Genomic DNA, 20,739 nt, shown 5'->3' with positions numbered 1-20,739 from the left:
ATGGTGGTACCTTTTAATCCCATCCGTCAAAGTCCAATTTTTGTCCAACTGCACCGACTGTGGAAAGGAAATGTTCATGTGCACATCTCACTTAGCATCAACTGAATGTGAAAAGCAAAAGAACAAAAATTTCACACGAGGGCCCTTTACTTTGAAACACTGATGTGACAGCATGTTTTTTCAGTCTGAAGGATATAAGGGGAAGTATTTCAGGACAGAGGAAAAAGGAAGGAGGGACCTGTTAGGTCAGGTTTTCATCACTATAGTGACATCTTATGTCCCCATCAAGAGTTACAGGATCTGCACCTATAACAGGTGCAAGTTCACTGTAATTATTTGAATGAGAGGAGGTGACGAATTTGACAAGTCAGTGAATTTACAGACCCAGTGCGGGTGGACTTGGGTGTTGTAGGTGAGGAAGGGTCTTTGGGACATGAGGAGGTGAGCCATTGGTCACAGTCAGCCTTTGACCTGCTCTGGCAGTAGCGCACAATTATGTGGCTGGCCTAGTTGAATTACTGGTCAATGGTGACCCCTCCCCAGGATATTAATGATGGGGACTCAGTGATGATAATATTATTGATTGTCAAGGGGAAGTGGTTAGTCTTTCTCTCATTGGCGATGGTCATTGGCTAGTACTTTTGTGTCACAAATGTTACATGCCACTGATCAGTTCAAGTCTGGCTGCTGCTTTATTATTGCTGTTTTAGTGTCTGAAGAATTGTGAATGGTGCTTAACATGTGCCAATATCAGTTAACGGCCCTATTTCTGATCTTATGATGGAGGAAAGATCATCAGCGGCTGAAGATAGTTGAACCCATGATGCTGCATCAATACACTTGGGCTGAGGTGATGTGATGTACTATATATGATGACATTTTGTAATGGATTACAAGCTTGACTTTTCCTTCCATTTTGTTCTGAATGTGTTCACTCCAGGGTCCAAAGGATGGAGCTGATAATGAAAGGATATTCCATAGGCTGTGAGATTCTGACAGTTAGGAATTACTGATTCCACCTTCACTGTGTACAGAAGAACTGCTGAACAAACATGTCAAAGAAAGGACGTGGGAAGGGCGAAAAGCCCGAGGCGTTAATAGATGCATTGCAAGCTGCCAATGAGGAGCTCCGGGCTAAACTGACTGATATTCAGATAGAACTTCAGCAAGAAAAAGGCAAGGTAGGTATGGTGATCAATAATGAATAGTGTTACAGGGTACGTTATTATTTCACACAACATGCATAGAACAGCTAGTTGAAGAGGTTGAGATGACTCCCTAAACTTTGAGAGCCGTTTATTAACATCGCCTCCTTTCTTCCAGTCCAGGTTATATTCCTCTTTATAATATGTACCGGTTTAAGGAATCCTTGCTTTGTTTTTTGTCAAGATTAAGGTATAAATGTTTGTAATTGAGAAAGCATGATTGTTCAAATCAGTAAAATTCCTTTCCTTCTCTCCCTTAGTCACCACATATATATCATGAGGGAAAACAAACATTTTTTCCTGCTAAGAGTTAGTAAGCTGTTGGATGACCATTCGGCATGAGAGTTTGAAAGTTCCTTCTGGCGGTGGGCCATCACACTGGCCTCAGCAGGTCCAGCCCCCTCCACCTCGGGGCCATTTCCCAGATACCTGTTTCCCAATAGTTGGCTCGAAATAACATTAATGGAGACCCAACTGCAGTGGTGCTGGTTTGAGGTGGCCAGGAGATAAGAAGCAGAATCTAGGATGCTAATACCATCGCAGATATTCTAATAGTATTGGTTGGAACGATGTAATGAGCACACAGCTATGCCATCTAGTTACAGGAGTATGTATGGAAAACAACTCTTAAGTTGAGTTCAGACACAGAATCAAAGGCAGTACAAAATGTTGAAGCAAATTCAACCACAGAAACCTCAAGTGGCATCTCTGCAATTTCTGACATCCTTGTTACCTGAGCAAAAAAGAAAATGTTTTCTAAATGCAAAGGAAGCTTTCAGCTCACCCACTTTCAGCTTAAAATGATTGGCTATTTACAACTTCAACAGCCATTTCATGTCAGTATCCTTTTTATTTATTCATTCATGGGATGTGGGCATCACTGGCTAGGTCAGCATTTATTGCCAATCCCTAGTTGCCCTTGAGAAGGTGGTGGTGAGCTGCCTTCTTGAACCGCTGCAGTTCATGTGGTGTAGGTATATTCACAGTGCTGTTAGGGAGGGAGTTCCAGGATTTTGACCCAGCGACAGTGAAGGAATGGTGATATATTTCCAAGTCAGGGTAGTGTGTGGCTTGGAGGGGAATTTCCAGGCAGTGGTGTTCTCATGTGTTTACTGCCCTTGTCCTTCTAGGTGGTAGCAGTCATTGGTTTGGAAGGTGCTATCTAAGGAGCCTTGGTGAGTTCCTGCAGTGTCTCATTAGATGGTACACACTGTTGCCACTGTGTGTCGGTGGTGGAGGGAGTATATGTTTGTGGTTGGGGTGTCAATCGTGTGGGCTGCTTTGTCCTGGATGGTATCGAGCTTCTTGAGTGTAGTTGGAGTTGCACTCATCCAGGCAAGTGGAGAGTATTCCATCACACTCCTGACTTGTGCCTTCTAGATGGCAGACAGGCTTTGGGGAGTCAGGAGGTGAGTCACTCACCACAGGATTCATAGCCTCTGACCTGCTCTTGTAGCCACAATATTTATATGGTTGGTCCAGTTCAGTTTCTAGTCAATGGTAACTCCCAGGATGTTGATAGTGGGGGAATCAGCGATGGTAAAACCATTGAATATCAGAGGATGATGGTTAGATTCTCTCTTGTTGGAGATGCTCATTTTCTGGCACTTGTGTGGGGCGAATGTTACTTGTCACTTGTCAGCCCAAGCCTGGATATTGTCCAGGTCTTGCTGCATTTGGACATGGACTACTTCAGTATCTGAGGAGTCGTGAATGGTGCTGAACATTGTGCAATCATCAGTGAAAATCTCCACTTCTGACCTTATGATGGAAGGAAGGTCATTGATGAAGCAGCTGAAGATGGTTGAGCCAGGACACTACCCTGAGGAACTCCTGCAGTGATATCCTGGAGCTAAGATGACTGACCTCCAATAACCACAACCATCTTCCTTTGTGCTAGGTATGACTCCCACCAATGGAGAGCTTTCCCCCTGATTCTCATTGCCTCCAGTTTTGCTAGGGCTCCTTATACCGCACTCGGTCAAATGCTGCCATGATGTGAAGGGCGGTCACTCTCATCTCACCTCGGGAGTTCAGCTCTTTCGTCCATGTTTGAATTAAGGCTGTAATGAGGTCAGGAGCTGAGTGGCCCTTCTGGAACCCAAACTGAGCGTCAGTGAGCAGGTTATTGCTAAGCAAGTGCCGCATGATAGCACTGTTGATGACCCCTTCCATCACACTCCTGATGATGGAGAGTAGACTGGTGGGGGCTAATTGACCGGGTTGGATTTGTCCTGCTTTTTGTGTGCAGGATATACCTCAGCAATTCTCCACATTACTGGTTAGATGCCAGTGTTGTAGCTGTACTGGAAAAACTTGGCTGGGGTGCGGCAAGTTCTGGAACACAAGTCTTCAGTGCTATTGCCGGAATATTGTCAGGGCCCATAGCCTTTGCAGTATCCAATGCCTTCAGCTGTTTCTTGATATCACGTGGAGTGAACCGAGTTGGCTGAAGACTGGCACCTGTGATGCTGGGGACCTCCAGACGAGGCCGAGATGGATCACCCACTTCTGGCTAAAGATTGGTGCAAATGCTTCAAATTGATCTTTTGCACTAATGTGCTGGGCTCCCCCATCATTGAGGGTGGGGATATTTGTGGAGCCTCCTCCTCCAGTGAGTTGTTTAATTTTCCACCACCATTCATGACTGGATGTGGTAGGACTGCAGAGCTTAGATCTGATCTGCTGGTTGTGGAATCGCTTAGCTCTGTCTATCACTTGTGGCTTAAGTTGTTTGGCATGCAAGTAGTCCTGTGTTATAGCTTCACTAGTTTGACACCTCATTTTTAGGTATGCCTGATTCTGCTCCTGGCATGCCCTCTTGCACTGTTCATTGAACCAGGGTTGATCCCTTGGCTTGGTGGTAATGGTGGAGTAGGGGATATGCTGGGGCCATGAGGTTACAGATTGTGGTTGAGTACAATTCTGCAGCTGCTGGTGGCCCACAGTGCCTCATAGTTGCCCAGTCTTGAGTTGCTCGATTTGTTCAAAATCTATCCCATTCAGCATGGTGGTAGTACCACACAACATGATGGAGGGTATCCTTAATGTAAAGACAGGACTTTATCTCCACAAGGAATGGTTGGTGGCCACTCCTACCGATACTGTCATGGACAGAAGCATCTATGACAGGCAGGTTGTTGAGGATGAGGTTAAGTATCTTATTGGTTCCCTCACCACTTGGCCTGCTTGGTCAGTAGTGGTGCTACCAAGTCACTCTTGGTGGTGGATATGGTGGTGGTACATTCTACACCCTTTCATGGCCATCATTAGACTTTTAGTTCCAGATTTTTTTATTGAATTCAAATCTCACCAGCTGCCATGGCAGGATTTGAATCCAGGTCCCCAGAGCATTACACTGGGTCTCTGGATTACTTGTCCAGCGACAATACCACTATGCCACCCTCTCCCCTTAGTATCCTGTTGTTTTGTTATCGCCAGGCAATAGCTAAACTTGAATAAAAGTTGCACATTGATCAGTACCAATATCTGGTTTCAAAAGGTTCATTGATACAGCTTGCAGAGATCCAGTGAAACATCAGTGCAGGAATAATATGGCATCTTCAGCAATGTTGACACAGAATTTGTATGAATTGTAACAAAGATGGAGAATCTCCACCCACTTTACATTGTCATGGGATTTCACGGAGGAGGGGAGGTGATTGCCTGCACTGACAACAGTTATAGGTAAAAGATTTCCATGTAAATGATGAGGGTCTTTTCCTGCTAACCTTCCTCCAGGTTCTCTGGGAGGGCACTCAGGCACAAAGGCCAAGAGAGGCTCTTGTTTGCCTTTATGCCCAGCTCTTTCAGATTGTGCAGAGGATCACTGTGAGGGGTAGGCAACAAGATGAAGAGAACCGAAAAGTTATAGGCAGAACTTTTCGTCCCGTGGGTGGGCACACGCCCGACCTGAGTAAAATAGCGCGCGATGTCACTCGGCGATCATCCTGACGCCATCGTGATCTTTCAGTCGGCAGGCGTGCGTGAGAGTTGGCAGCACGAATAAATAAACAATAAAAAATTTTAAACATCATTTTTAACATGTTCCTCTTCATGTGACTGATTCAGAAGTGGGGACATGTTTATATCATTTGTAAGATCATTATTTTTCGTTTTAAAGTTCTTCAGCTCCCTGAGGCAGCCCTGTGTCTTCAGGGAGCTCTCAGTGTGCACTGCCCCCAACACATGCGCAGACTTCAGCGCTCGGACTCCTCCCACCCCCACCCCCACACCTGGCCGCGCTGAGGCTCTCAGCGGGCATTTCACCCTGGCTGGCCTTTAATTGGCCAGCCAGCATGAAATTGCGGTCGGCGACTGACTGTGGGTGGCGGTCCGTTTCACGGCCTTTCCCGGGCCCACCTGAAGAAGGAAAAAATCCAGCCCTGTGAGTCAATTTTATTTTTGCAGACGTCCAATGGATCCTCAGGGCTGAAGGGTTTCTGTCTAGCGTTTTGGCCTTCAGTCAGCAGGCAGAGCTGCTTCAGACCTTTTTGGGGCTCTCTGCGCCAGATCCTGGGAGCAAGTGTTGTCAAGAAGCCAGCCTGTACTGGGGGCACATCAGGCCAATGCCAATAATTTGAACCGACAAGTCAAACCAGGCATAGCCCACCCGGGGTACGTCACACCTAATTTAGAGAGAGTGGATTATTATGGCAGAGAGCTTTTAAGTGATTTTCTTCTGTTTAGAGAGCTCTTTACTGTACCGGGCATCTGATATATCATCATTCAGCTGATATGCCATTCAATTTGGTCTGTTCTAAATGATCTCTTATCCTGCAGAAAATAGATATTTCAGATGGGAAAATATATTTTTCTAAACCTGAAACAGCTTATAAGCCTGAGTTAAAACTTCAATCAGCAGAATTTTTATTGCATGACCTGTCACAGGGGATGCGCGTGAGTAGACTAAAGCTGTTCAATTGGGTAATAATGGGAATACTAGAATGCTGGTCGTTGTAATAAAATTCCCCTCCCTATTGTCTTCGGTGTTTACTAGACCTGTGGGACAGAAAAGGTTTCCATTTATCCCCATGAAATTTGGCTTGAGAAGCAGCAAAGTAAGTTTGCTGATTTAAATACATATGATTTTCTTTGGATGGTAGATTGAAACTGTGGTGAATTGAGGTTTGACAGCAGTTGAAAATTAATAGTTAAACTTCTGAGAGCTTAGATGGGTGCATTGATGGACCATTAGTGTAAGATTTTGTTTGCAAGTATAGGATCTTAAACTAATGAGGGACTATTTGTGTTGCATCAAAACACGGAGCCTGATATTCTAATCCAGACCTGCTGAAGCCCAGCAGAATTGCTGTGCATAGGCCAGGAAATGGGGCAGACTCCAGTTCAACAAAGGATCCACTCCGTATTTTCAAGTTGACTATTGTCTGGTGCGTGGACATGAGGTGGGGATGGGAAATGATGATAAACCTTCTCCTTGTTCTTTTCGTTAGATCACTGAAGATTAAAAGTTTTGTTAGAAATTTTAAAAATTAAGATGGGCGGCATGCCCTTATTTTATGCCGTAATGAATCCATGATTCTAGAAGGGGCTTTGATAAGGAAACACTGGGCTGAATTTCTCTGCTGAAGGTGAAGTCCTGCCTCTGGGGCTGAATGCGGGATCTGAACCCACTTGAGCCGGTGGCGTGTCCCTGGGCAGCATATTGGAAGCAGCCCACCCCTCCAAGAGCTGCTGGCCTAACCAGAGGGTGGCAACTTGGCATTCCCAGCAACATCACCACCCGCAGTGGCCAGCGCTGAGACTACAGGTCCATGGAGAAGATGTCTCGGTGGTGGGGCACACTCTAAGAGAGGTGAGTTGGGTTGGGAGATGCCAGGGCTTGGCTGGGAGGATGCGCTGTTGAGCACTGGCGGTGCTGTTGCTGCAGGGGCGGCCATTGCCGCTGGGGGTCCCTCTGTGGGCCATGGAGTGGAGTGCCCTCGCTGGAGCCTGCAGTGAGGCTCCCGGGTTTCACCTGATGACCTCCCCAGGTGGTGGCGGGCCCTCCTGATGCAGAGAAAATGCCCACGGAGGTGAGAAGTGGCCCTTAATTGGCCACTTAAGTTCCGGGCGATCAAGCTGTCAAGTCTCCTGCCATTGGCAACATGGCATGACAGGGGAGGACGTCGGGATTCCCCCTGTGCCTCCCCCTGTTATTTTGCCAGTCCTCCAGCCTCCCAGCTTGGAGTCAGGCAACCAGGAAAATTCAGCCCATTATTTCTGCAGGTCGGTTAGACAGTAATTACAAGGCGTAAGTTTAAAATTATCACCAAAAGAACAAAGGGAGAGGTTAAAGGTTTAACTTAATATGAAACAGTTGCAAATATATGGGATATTTCAAAAAGAACTCCACTGTTGTTATCATTCTACTCCAGTTACACTGGAGCTTTGATAGCGCAGTGGACCTGGAATAATGTGTTGGAGAAGACCTGACTAGAATAGCCGATCTTAAAAATATTCTGTGACCATTATGTCAGAATGCAGACACAGTAATGGGTGGATAACAAAGCTTGTTCAGCTTCTTTTGATCTCACCAGTATGTGGATTATGATTCATAACAGTTTAAATTGACTGACCTTGATCTTTCCTTTGGCAGCTTTGTTCTGCTAGACCCAATGCACTGTGCAGTTATCTATCTGGTCTTTTACAGTTATAAATATGGATACATTAGTTATCCATAGGGGTATATGTGAGTATATATACTGTTACTGACAGGAGGTTGTTAATTTAAACAGCACTAATTTCCCCTCTCACTACCCACCAGTAAACATAAAGGTGTTTTGATTTGTTTCCCTCTTTACAAACAGTGGTGTATTTCCCAACCCTTCAGATTTGGCATGATCCAATTTTCCATTAATAGCCCCACAGCAAACTTAAAATAGGATGAACTCAAAGGGTTAGTTTATTTGCACACACTCAAAACATGAAAGAGGGTTTGCAATCCCCCCCCCCCCCACCCCACTTTCAGATAGTAAAAAGAGGGACAGAGAAAAGAAAGATTTATAGTGCGGAGACCACAGAGAAAAGAAATATTGTTTCATGTGGGTTCCAGAGTTCAGAATCAAAGTCCAAAGAGGTATTCCTTCATTGAGGTCAGTGGTTGAAAACCAATGCTGAGTAATTCACTTTTCTGGTAGCATTGACTTTACACGATGAGACAGGCATGCAGAGTTGAATCAGTCTTGTAGGCAATGATGCAGAATTTCCAGCAGAAGCAGCGTAGATGGGGCCAGGTGCACAACCAAGGCAGAGCTCCTTTTCTGTGAGGCTGCCAGTTAGATGGTAAACAGCAGACCGAGCTTTTCAGTTCAGCAAGGCAATATTACTGGTTCCACAAGCCAGAGATCCATGCCACATGACCCCCACTTCTCCACATTGTCTCTGGCAATGTGCAGATGTGTAACCCTCATCTGGGTCCCTGAGATTGGTAAAATGTCTCAACCATTAAGAATTGAAAGGAAGGTTGCAGGGCCCTATGTCTTAGCAGATGAGCAGACTCCTGTTGGCCAGCCTGGGTTATGAAATGCAGATGGCCTTTGTATAGGTCACTTTGAATTTGGCCTGTGCAGCCCATAGTGGGTCGCTAGTGGCTCCCCAGAAATAATAATGTGAGTTTCCCCGATATTGCCAGGTAGCTTCTTTTGTTCAGGGGTCACAGACAGGCATAGATTCAGCCATTTTCAAAGGTCTTCATCCAGTTTTTAAAATTTTAGAAATTGCCATGAGAATATCTATATATTTTTTATAAAAATGTAGTGTGAGGGTGTAGTCCCCTCACAAGATACAGTGTGTGTATATGAAAACACATGCTGCAAGAGATGGATTAAATTAGTTGCAACTTTCCCACTATTTAGCCCAGAATATCCAAGAACAGTCTGATGACTCAAATATTTTGTGTGCCTGTCGGATGATTATTGTCTTGTATGTGGGTGTTAGAGGCAAATCATCTCAAGTTCAGGGCATCGCAGTTCAAGTTCTTCAGAGCTGCATCCTAGGGCCAACCATCCTCAGTTGCTTCACCAATGACCTGCCTTCCATCATAAGCTCAAATGTGGGGCTGTTTGCTGATGATTGCAGTGTTCAGCTTCCTTCTCAATTTCTCTGACAATGAAGAAGTTCATGTCTGCTTCTAGCAAGACCTGGACAATGTCCAAGCTCAGGCTGATAAGTGGCAAGCAAAATTTGAGCTTTGGGGCAATGACCATCTCCAACAAGAGAGCCTAACCGCATCCCCATAATATTGAAAGGCATTACTCTAATTGACTCCAACTGCAACATTTGGGAATCAAAATTGACCAGAAACCAACTGCATAAATGCTGTGGCTACTAAATTAGCTCAGGAGTTAGATATTCTGCAGAAAATGGCTCACCTCATGACTGACCAAACCTCTTGTTCATCTACAAGGCAAAAACCAAGTATGTGATGGAATACTCTCCACTTGCCTAGATAGTTGGAGTTGCAGCAGCATCAAGGATAAAGGCACTTCACAAAGACTAAGGTTTCACTCCCACTGCCACTGCCAGACCATGGCTGTGGTGTCCACAGGATGCAAGACAGCAACTCGCCAAGACTTTTCCTAGAGCCATAACCTGCAACACCTAGAAGGACAAGGGCAGCAGGAGCATAAAAACATATGACCTCTATTCTTCTCCATGTCACACTCAGACTGAGTTAGGCACATATTATTATTCAGATTTAGAGTCTTGGAACTCCACAGTGAAAAGTATTGTAGACATACCTTCACCGCACAGACTACAGCAGTCCAAGAAGAAAGTCTTCTTAGGACATGTAGGGATGAATGATAAAAGCTGGCTTTATCAGCTACTCCCACAATCCAAGAGTGAAAATAAACACTGTAGCTATTGCATACAACATGGAGGATTCAGTTGTGTTCAGCTGAACTATAGTTCATGGACAGGTGATTTAAGGGATTAAGATAACTCACATGTATCTCTCTTTCTCACAGCTCTTAGCCCAAGTACTAGCATTTACCTGCAGCTGGTTAGCAGATAGTTGCAACTTTCCATATTACAGGGCTCGCTTAAGATGCTTTACTTTACCCCTTTAAGGGTCTTAAAGGGTCAGCATCAGTCTCCCATTCACTCCCTCCCCCACCGACACACAGTAGCAGCAGTATGTACCATCAGCAAGATGCACTGCAGCAACTCATCAAGGCTCCCTTACAGCACTTTCCAAACCTGTGACCTATGCCACCTGGAAGGACAAGAGCAGCAGATGCATGGGAGCACCACCACCTGCAAGTTGCCCTCCAAGTCACACACCATCCTGACTTAGAATTATGTCGCTGTTCCTTCACTGTCGCTGGGTCAAAATCCTGGAACTCCCTTCTTAACAGTGCTGTGGGTGTTCCTACAATACATGGACTGCAGTGGTTCAAGAAGGCAACACACCACCACCTTCTCAAGGACAATTAGGGAAGAGCAATAAAAATGCTGGCCTAGACAGTGATACCCACATCTCATGAACAACTAAGAGAAAACGGCACCCTTCTAAATAAAAAAAAAATTGTCTTTATTTTTCTGATCGTGGCTCAATGAAGACTTCTCCTTGCCTGTCTCTGTCTTATACATTGAAACATCGCCATCTCTGATAGGATTTGCTTTTCTCCCCCCTTGTTAGAATACACTACATGATGTCATGGCAGCAGACACAGCAGTCAGATGATTGTACTGAATGCTTACGGCTGTGAAAAGCTACTTGCCGTTAACAAGGGAAAGAGTTGGGAGTGGGACTAATTAGATAGTTCTATCAAAAAGCTGGCATAGACATGAAAGGCCAAATGGCCTCCTCTTGAGTTTTAGGTTTCCGTGATAAAACAGGGTGTTGTTTTGTTGCTCTGGTTTTGGGTTGATGTCCATTGCAGTAGATACAAAGCCTCATACAAGACAGTTAAATTTAACGTAATCATAGCAAATACACATGGGAGTCAGAGTTCTCTGCTGGCTCGAAATTGAATAAGAAATCTTTAACAAGATTCTTTATTTTATCGCTGCAGTCAACCCATTAAGCTCAATTTATTGCAGAAACACTTCCTGTTTCTCTGTTTGTTATATCCTAAAATGTTCCTGTTGGTTCCCTGCCCTCAGCTTCAGCTGGAGTTAAAACAGCCACAGTGCAGCAAATGTGAGGCAATTTGTGGGATGAGCAGGTCTACAAATGGCTGTCTGGTTTCAGTGCATGGATGCAGGAAGCAAAGGGCTAGAGGGGAAGCGGGCTCCACAGAACATTGATAACCCCAAGCAACAGACGACAGGAGAGTGGCCACGACCTCAGAACCAGTTACCTGGGCGTAACTGTGGATCACCACATGTGACATTTGTGTCGCAACTGAGGAGTTGATTAATGAGTCTGTCATCTTGAGACACCAGCAGGAGGGGCAAGGCAGGGTGAGCTCTTCAAGTGGCTCAGCCCTGGATTTTTATGCTTCTGCATTTTTCCCAGGCTGCCCGCAAGGGAATTGACAGAATGGAACTGTTCCCTCCTGCAGCACAGCATTTCGGAGTGTCACTGAAGCTCTGCTGAAGCCTGCAGCAAGCCATTTATAATGTGGCACCATGCTTTACTAGCAAACATCCAGACAGCAATTGCCAGCTTCCCATAGCAACAGGACACCATTAGTTGCAATGCATGTGGTCATTCCGAACCAACTGTAACCAACAGAAATAGAAAAGGATATTACCCAATCAATAAACGGATCTTGTGTCGTGTCGTTCGGAACCTCCATGTTAAAGCCAGATATCCAGCAAGCTGCCAATGTTCATAAATCCTGCATCCATTGGTCACTCAGGGCACAATTTCAAAGTTTGCCGATGACACAGAATTCAGAAGTGTAGATAAACAATGAGAAGGATAGTCATAGATTTCAGGAGAACATAGATGAAATGGGCAAACGCATGACAGATGAAACTTAATGCAAAGAAGTGTGCAGTGATATGTTTGGGTAAGAAGAATGAGGAAAGGGAATACAATTTTAATGGGGGTTCAGGAATAGAGAGCCAGGACAGAATTTTACCCCCGCGGGATTTTACGGTCCTGCCGAAGCCAGTGGACTTATGAATGGCTGGCTGCATTTTACAGCCCCACCCCCGCATCCACGGGACCGTAAAATTCTGCCCTTGGTGTATGTACACAAATACTCCAAGATGGCAAGATAAGATGAGAAGGCTATTTAAAAAAATACTATATGGGATCCTTGGCTTTATTAATACAGGCATAGAGTACAGAAGCAAGGGGCTTATGCTAAACCTTTGTAAAATATTAATTAGACCCCCAACTAAGTAAGTGGTACCACACTTTAGTAAGGATATCAAGGCCTTAGACAGGGTACAGAGGAGATTCAGTGAAATTATATCAGAAGTTGAAGAAGACCCAGAGTGAGCGATTTCAGCTCCGTGAGGAACCTGGGGCAGAATTCTCTCTTCAGCGTGTGGGGGCGGGTTGAGGCTTCATGAAGGCTTTATTAAATTAATAAATATTTTTTACACATTTCGTAAACATGTCCCAGCTCATGTGACACTGTCACTTGAGGGGACGTGTCTAAATAATTTCAATCTTTCTTTATTTTAAAGTTTCAAACTGAACTTAATCTCCCTGAGGCACAGAGCTGCGTCAGGGAGATTTCTGCGCTTTTTCACGCGCATGCCCGAAAGAGCGCAGGCCCTGACTCTCCCTCCTCACTCCCCGCCCGCACAGGTAGCGCTGAGCGCTTCTGGCCCTTAATTGGCCCGCCCACGTAAAATGGCTGCGCGCAGCCAAATGCGAGCAGCAATCGGCTCTGCGCCCGCCTACGCCCGCTCCTGACCGGCCCGCCCCACAGACAGAAGATTCTGCCCCTGGAGAAGCTGACATTGTTCTCCTTTAAAACAGGGAAGGTTGAGAGGAGACTTGATTGAGGTATTCATAACCAGGAACTGTTCAGATAAGAGTAAATTTGGAGAAGCTGTTTGAAGCAGCAGAAGGGTTGGTAACCAGAGGGCAAAGATGTAAATGGATTGTCAGAAGAACAAGATGTGAGAAAAAATTTTATGCAGACTTTAGTTCTTGTGATCTGGAATGCACGCTGGAAGTCAATTCAATAGTAACTTTCGAAAGTGAATTGGATAAACCCTCGAAAGAAAAAAATACAGGGCTTTGATACGTGGGCAAGGAAGTGGGTACAATTGAACAGCTCTATCAAATAGCCCACACTGGCACAATGGGCCGAATGGCCTCCTTCTGTGCTGTATCATACTATGATTAAATGATTTTACGTGTTCTGATCTCTTTGTAAGGGGTGCCAAGCAGTTTGCATATTTCTTTTTATTCCCACATCCTTCCATTATTAGTATTTTCAAGAAAAATCTCCCTCTAACAAATCTCTTGATTGGTGATTGCAGCTAGGCAGTCCTAGAGTTCTGGGAACAGACCACTATCCTGTCATCTTCCTTGAAGAACACACATAATGCAAGGAGGCAAAGGGAGAAAATGGACATGAAAATGATCATTCCAGATTTTTGTTCCTTCTATACATTCCCCTGGCTACAATGATGCACAGAAAACCTCCTTGGTTTCTGTTAATGACACTCATTAAAATTGCCTGATACGTGGTACATAAGAATTGATCAGCATTAGTCTTTCATTTTAGAGTCATGGAGTTATACAGCACAGAAACAGGCCCATCGTGTCCATGCCAGCCATCAAGCACCTATCATCTATCTATTCTAATCCAATTTTCCAGCACTTGGCCCGTAGCCCTGTATGCTGTGGCATTTCAAGTGCTCATCTAAATACTTTTTAAATGCTGTGAGGGTTCCTGCCTCTGCCACCCCCTCAGGCAGCGTGTTCCAGATTCCAACCACCCTCCGGATGAAAACAAATTTCCTCAAATCCCCTCTAAACCTCCCGCCTCTTACCTTAAACCTATGTTCCCTGGTTATTGACACGTCTGCTAAGGAAAAAAGTTTCTTCCTATCTATGCCCCTCATTATTTTGTATACCTCTATCAGGTCCCCCTTCAGCCTTCTCTGCTCGAAGGAAAATAATCCTAGCCTACCCAGTCTCTCTTCATAGTTGAGAAGCTCCAGCCCAGGCACCATCCTGGTGAATCTCCTCTGCACCCTCTCTAGTGCAATCATACCCTTCCTATAGTGTGACAACCAGAACTGCACACGGTACTCTAGCTGTGCCTAACTAGGATTTTATACAGCTCTAACATAACCTCCCTGCTCTTATATTCTGTGCCTCAGCTAATAAAGGCAAGTATCCCATATGCCTTCTTAACCACCTTATCTACCTGTGCTGCTGCCTTCAGGGATCTATGGACCTGTACACCAAGGTCCCTCTGTACTTCTACCATTCATTGTGTGTTCCCTTGCCATGTTAGTCCTCCCAAAATACATCACCTCACGCTTCTAAGGATTAAATTCCATTTGCCACTGCTCTGCCCATCTTACCAGGCCATCTATATCGTCCTGTAATCTAAGGCTTTCCTCCTCACTACCAATTTTCGTGTCATCTGTGAATTTACTAGTTATACCTCCTCTGTTCATGTCTAAATTGTTAATGTACACTACAAACAGCAAGGGTCCCAGCACCGATCCCGCGGTACATCACTCGTCACAGGCTTCCAATCACAAAAACAACCTTCGATCGTCACCCTCTGCCTCCTGCCAATAAGCCGATTTTGGATCCAATTTGTCAAATTGCCCTGGATCCCATGGGCTCTTACCTTCTTGACTATTCTCCCATGTAGGACCTTGTCAAAAGCCTTACTGAAGTCCATGTAGACTACATCAACTGCACTACCCTCATCTACACAACTAGTCACCTCCTCGAAAAATTCAATCAAATTTGTTAGACATGATCTCCCCGTGACAAAGCCATGCTGACTATCCCTGATTAATACTTGCCTCTGCAAGCGGAGATTAATCCTGCCCCTCAGAATTTTTTCCAATAGTTTCACTACCACTGATGTTAGGCTCACTGGCCTGTAATTAATTACCTGGTTTATCCCTACTACCCTTCTTACTACCCTTACACACTCGCTGTCCTCCAGTCTTCTGGCACCTCCCCTGTGACCAGAGAGGATTTGAAAATTAGTGTCAGAGCCCTTGCAATCTCCTCCCTTGCCTCCTATAGCAGCCTGGGATACAGTTCATCTGGGCCTGGGTATTTATCCATTTTTAAGCATACTAAAACCACTAATAGCTCCTCCCTTTCAATGCTAATTTGTTCAAATATATCACAGTCCACTCCCTGATTTCTGCACCTACATCACCCTTCTTTTCTATTGGATTTAACACAAAGGAAGGATATTGTATCCAGGTTCACATTGAGGAGAACTGGCTTGTGCAGAGAACTGATTGAAATTTACATTGTACCAGATCATATTAATTTCAATTGGTTTTACTTGCTTAAGGAGGCACATTTCAGGCATGTTGTAGGATCAGAGTAAAAGAGTTTTTCTCTGAATTTTGGGTTGTCTGGGAGTACCTGATGGTTACAAAGATAACAATGTTCCTTTCCTCAGGGTTGACATTTCTTATTTTAATGAGCACATTGATCTACACCTTCCTGGAACATAGCAATGAACCTTGAACACATACAGTGATTATGGAAAGGTGCTGGAAGATGGAACTAATATTGCTCAAGGCTTTTCATCTTGCACTCAGGGCAGATTTGCAGGAATACCAAATCTCAATATATACTGCATGAGAAGAGAGTGCTGGTTGGTTGGCAAGTGGCCTCAGATTGGTAGAGACGTTGTGATGGGGAATGCACCAGGGAACAGTTAACTGCCATGCTTTTGTTTACATTTAAACCAGGCAAGTCGACTCCTGATTGGTCAAGGCATTGCCGTGGGGAATGAAACGGAATGGCTTTCCCCCAAGCTTTTGTTTGGTTGAAAAAGGCACAAACATGGACATATTTCTTCTGTTTGCAAAGGATAGGGTCTTTTGTGTGAAAGTATGTCACCTCTAGCATGCTTAAGTGCACCACATTGCGAGCCCATTTGATAACCCTAAATTGATAGTGTAAGTCTTAGCACAATTGGGATTGTTTAGTAAGTGTGGTCCGATCGTGGAATCACATCGAATGTTGGACACTGTGTTCTGAGTTTTAGTCGTTTGGTGGTAAAACTGGAGTATTACTGAAAAAAGAGACATGTCAAAGCTTTTCGGCTTGCACTCATCAGGACATTTTGCAAGAATACCAATATAAGGGGAACAATTTATATTGTATGAGAAGAGAGTGGTGATTAGTAGGCAAGTGGACTCTGGTTGAAAGAGGTGTTGTCATGGAGAATGCACCAATTGTTGGTGACTGACAGTTAACTGACAAACCAGAATCCACCTGCCAACCAGTCAGCACATTCTTCTCATACACTATACATTATTGTTTTCCCCATATTGTACTGTTGCGAAGTGTACTAATAAATGCAAGATGAAAAGCTTTGACATGTCTCTTTTTTCAGCAATACTCAAACTCTGAGTTTTGCAAGCATAGACTGGTTATGTATGGTCAGTACTTGGTCTGTTGCAAACAGCTGAAGGGCATGCTGTTTGAAATGATCCAACAGTAGATGCCATGTTTGCTAAAAATCTACATATATTCACACACAAGGCACTGTGCTTTGCAAACAGAAAGAACAGGTCTACATATTGCGCCTTTTTCAACTAAACAAAAGCTTGGGGGACAGCCATTCCCTGGTTCATTCCCCATGGCAACGCCTCGACCAATCAGAGTTAGCTTGCCTCGTTTACATTTGAACAAAAGCTTGGCAGTTTACTGTTCCCTGGTGCATTCTCCATGGCAATGCCTCTACCAATCAGAATCCACTTGCCAGCCAATTAGAACCCTCTTCTCATCGAGGATAAATTGTGTCCCCCTTGGGATTTGGTATTCTTGCAATTCTGTGCTGATGAGTGTAAGATGAAAAGGTTTGACAGCATGTCTCATTTTTCTGCAGCTCGAGCCCTGTACTACCAAGTGATTAAATTGAACTAATACTGGTTTCTTGCATAACAGGATGGTTATTGAATCTACAGCAGTCTAAATTGTGTAAATGAATGCTATCTGGTACAATGCGGATCGCTTTGGGCTCCCTTTTATATCCTGTGCTCGCTGAGCAGATCATGTGTGTTCTGCCAGGGCCACACTGCTCTAAATATCATTACAGCCTTGGTCCAAACATGAACGAAAGAGCTGAATTCCAGGGGTGAGGCGAGAGTGACTGCCCTTGCCATCAAGGCAGCATTTGACCAAGTGTGGCATCAAGGAGTAAAATTGAGTTAAATGGGAATCAAAGGGAAAAACCTCCGCCAGCTGGAGTCATACCAGCCCCAGCATATTGCTGCAGGAGTTCCTCAGGGTGGTGTCCTAGGCCCAACCATCTTCAACTGCTTCACCAGTGACCTTCCTTCCATCATAGAATCAGAAGTGGGGATGTTCGGCTGATGATTGTGCGGTGTTCAGTACTATTTGAAACTCCTCAGATACTGAAGCAGTCGATACCCCACATGCAGCAAGACATGGATAACATTTAGGTTTGGGTTGATAAGTGCCAAGCAACATTCATGTTTGACACTTTATTGTGTTGTATGTTAGTTCTTTTATTCAAACATTTCCCAACCCCCATGCTCTCTAATAATAGGTCACATCATGTGCTTTGAATAGTTTGCAGACATGCAAGTAACCAGAGGCACTCATTGAATATAATTTTTGCAAGAAATGCATAAATACGTGTCATGAAGCTATTAATGTATATAATATTTTGGAAAACATTTTTCTTTTAAAATAGAGGTTTAGTCTGCGGGTGTGTCTTAATTAGGTTAAAGTCAACTAGTCTGGGTGCTTTCACATATACTAGTTTGAGATGTAAACAGAAGTAGAGTGTATTTGCATTTTTTGAATAGAGCATTCAAGAAGTGGGGTGAAAATTTGACACCTTTCTAGCGGCTACCAAGCAATATGTTTATATTGCTAATAAAATTGTGTACTGTGAAAGGGGTTTCATTGTTAAAAGGTGAAGTTCAAAGAGGCTGGTGAGACGATGAAAATTTGAATTCAATCAGTGGTGGTAGGTGTAACTTCAGCAGTTTTTGGGTGTGCAGAGCAGATGCAATGTAAGATCAAAAGGCAGCTGTAAGCCTCCAACTGGCTCCACAGTGAAAAGAGCCTCATTTTGAATTTGTAAGGTGAAAATATTTTGCCTGGTGTTTGGTTAAGTCTATGGGTTGCTGTTGCCTTAATGGAGATTAGTTTGGAAATTTGTTAAAAGTTATGATAGTAGTAATTTGAAGTCATGTGTATATATTTTAACCTGTGTAAATTAATAAAATGTTTCAATTAGTTTAATGTAAAGCCTTGAGAACTAATGGTCTGATTCCTGAATTTAGAGTCGCATCTCAAACATACCACTTAAAATTATAAAACAAAAATCGAATTACCTGGAAAAACTCAGCAGGTCTGGCAGTATCTCTTCACTCAAAATTATAGGTTATGACTCTGGGATTTTTAAATAACTCAGCTTTACCAACTGCATCGGTCATAACAATAAGCATTTTTCCATTTGCACCTAAAAGCAACATTTTCTTTTCAATTTACAAAATGTTCGACAACTACTTGTCAAGTAGTTCATGGAGACTTCCATGAAAGCAGGCTTTCTCAATTCTGATCGGATGTCTTCCACGCATAGGAGACTCAGTTGTCACGGAGAGTGATTCAGCTGAGAGTTAGTTGTTTTACTCCTCAAAATTGGTCAAAGATCTACTAAGAATGCCTTTCCACCCATAAAATGGAGAAAATGCCTTTAAATGTTTTATGGTGTCCAAATAGTTATCACACAATGACACTTTTAGTGCATCATATTAAGTTTTGGACAAGTGCTTTACACAATTAACTAATCTTTGGGTCCAACAGACTTGTTATGTAGTGCTTCTATACGTACTGTAAGAGTGGTAGTGACTGGCCCCCATAGTTTGTTTCATGTGTAGACAGTCTTTTAATTTTTTTTTATCCCTTTCACAGGATGTGGGCATCTCTGGCTAGGCCAGCATTTATTGCCCACACCTAATTGCCCTTGAGATGGTGGTGATGAGCTGCCTTCTTGAACTGCTGCAGTCCATGTGGTGTAGGTACATCCACAGTGCTGTTAGGGAGGGAGTTCCAGGATTTTGACCTAGCGACAGTGAAAGAACGGCGATATATTTCCAAGTCAGGGTAGTGTGTGGCTTGGAGGGGAACTTGTCTTTTAATTTGTCTTTGGAGGATAAACAAAGAAGACAGATAACAAAGTAATTTATTCCTGACTTAGTTATATATCCCCGCATAAAGAAAAGATCAGTTTGGAAAAGGAACTTGATTCTTGATACTCTCTTCAATCTGTTGTTTGGCCTAATGGATTCAAATAACGTATTTCACGTGCAAGAATTTTGAACGATGGGCTCAAAATGCATTTTAACTAGTAAATGATGATCATACTTCTTGACAGATTTCATAGCCTGACTAGGTCAGTGCAAAAATGTGTACAATCTATTACGTGTAAAGTCAAGATATTCACAAAAAAGTAAACAAATAAGAGGGAAACAGAAATATTAAATTTTAAATTGCTGTCCTGTAATTGGCCTTTGGATAACACACTTCTGTCTTCTCTGCCCATCTGTGCCATTTAAGCATTGTGAATATTTCACACCGTTTTACTCATAGCTTGGAAATGTTATCAGCAGATATCATGGTAGGCCTTCTAAAGTATAAACCAATTATTCAGGCAGCTTGACAAGAGTCTTACATTGAATTCATTGCTGTACTGCTATCATTGCATTAATGCTGAACTTCAAGTGTATGCCAGAGGTCACAGTCACCTTAACTGGCTGTAACAGACCATGAACTGCACCATCCAGATACCATCTGTCATTGTTCCACCACACCACCTTATAATAAGGGACATTCAACGTACACAGCCCGTTGTCAATAAAATTGCTTTTCGTAACTTCTAAAAATATAAAACTATTTAAAATTAAAGCCTTATGGATAGTGGCAGATTACGCTGTGTTTTGAAGCTAAGTGCAGTGTAAGCTCATTATTGGAACTTGCTCTGGCACCAATTCATTCATACCTTCCTCAGGATTTGTTTGATATGAGTAATTAGATGAAGGGCACAGTTACTCCTCGCTGAAGGGAGGGTGTTGAATTAAGAGTCTTAAACAGGACCAACACATTTTACTTCCTGAATCATAAATAATTATAATGATTTTACTGTAACAAATATTTGTTCTTCATTTACATCATATCGGAAGGCTACTTACCTGCAATAATTAAACATTTTTAAAAGTTCATTCACGAGTTGTGGGTGTCATTGGTACAGCCAGAATTTATTGCCAATCCCTAATTGGCCTTGAGAAGGTGGTGATGAGCAACCTTTTGGAACTGCTGCAGTCTGTGCAGTGAAGGCACTCGCACATTGCTGTTAGGTCAGGAGTTTGACCCAGTGACAATGAAGGAATGGAGGAACGGTGATATATTGCCAAGTCA

The 20,739-nt window shown here is 43.6% G+C and overlaps 1 protein-coding gene across 1 annotated transcript in view; it reads left to right on the top strand.

Moving 5' to 3' along the window:
• LOC144688852 (uncharacterized) overlaps nt 1–20,739 on the top strand; it is a 582,637-nt gene that overhangs the window by 166,615 nt on the left and 395,283 nt on the right. Inside the window, exon 3 of the mRNA XM_078555848.1 lies at nt 941–1,181. Within this exon, the coding sequence (XP_078411974.1) occupies nt 1,053–1,181 (129 nt within the window). The 5' untranslated portion in view covers nt 941–1,052. The remainder of the gene's footprint in view (nt 1–940; nt 1,182–20,739) is intronic.

This window comes from Cetorhinus maximus, chromosome 1 (genome assembly GCF_964194155.1).
Source record: "Cetorhinus maximus chromosome 1, sCetMax3.hap1.1, whole genome shotgun sequence".
In the NCBI taxonomy this organism is placed as follows: domain Eukaryota; kingdom Metazoa; phylum Chordata; class Chondrichthyes; order Lamniformes; family Cetorhinidae; genus Cetorhinus; species Cetorhinus maximus.
The sequence above is the reverse complement of the archived record's forward strand: the minus strand, read 5'-3'. Positions and strand labels throughout refer to the sequence as shown.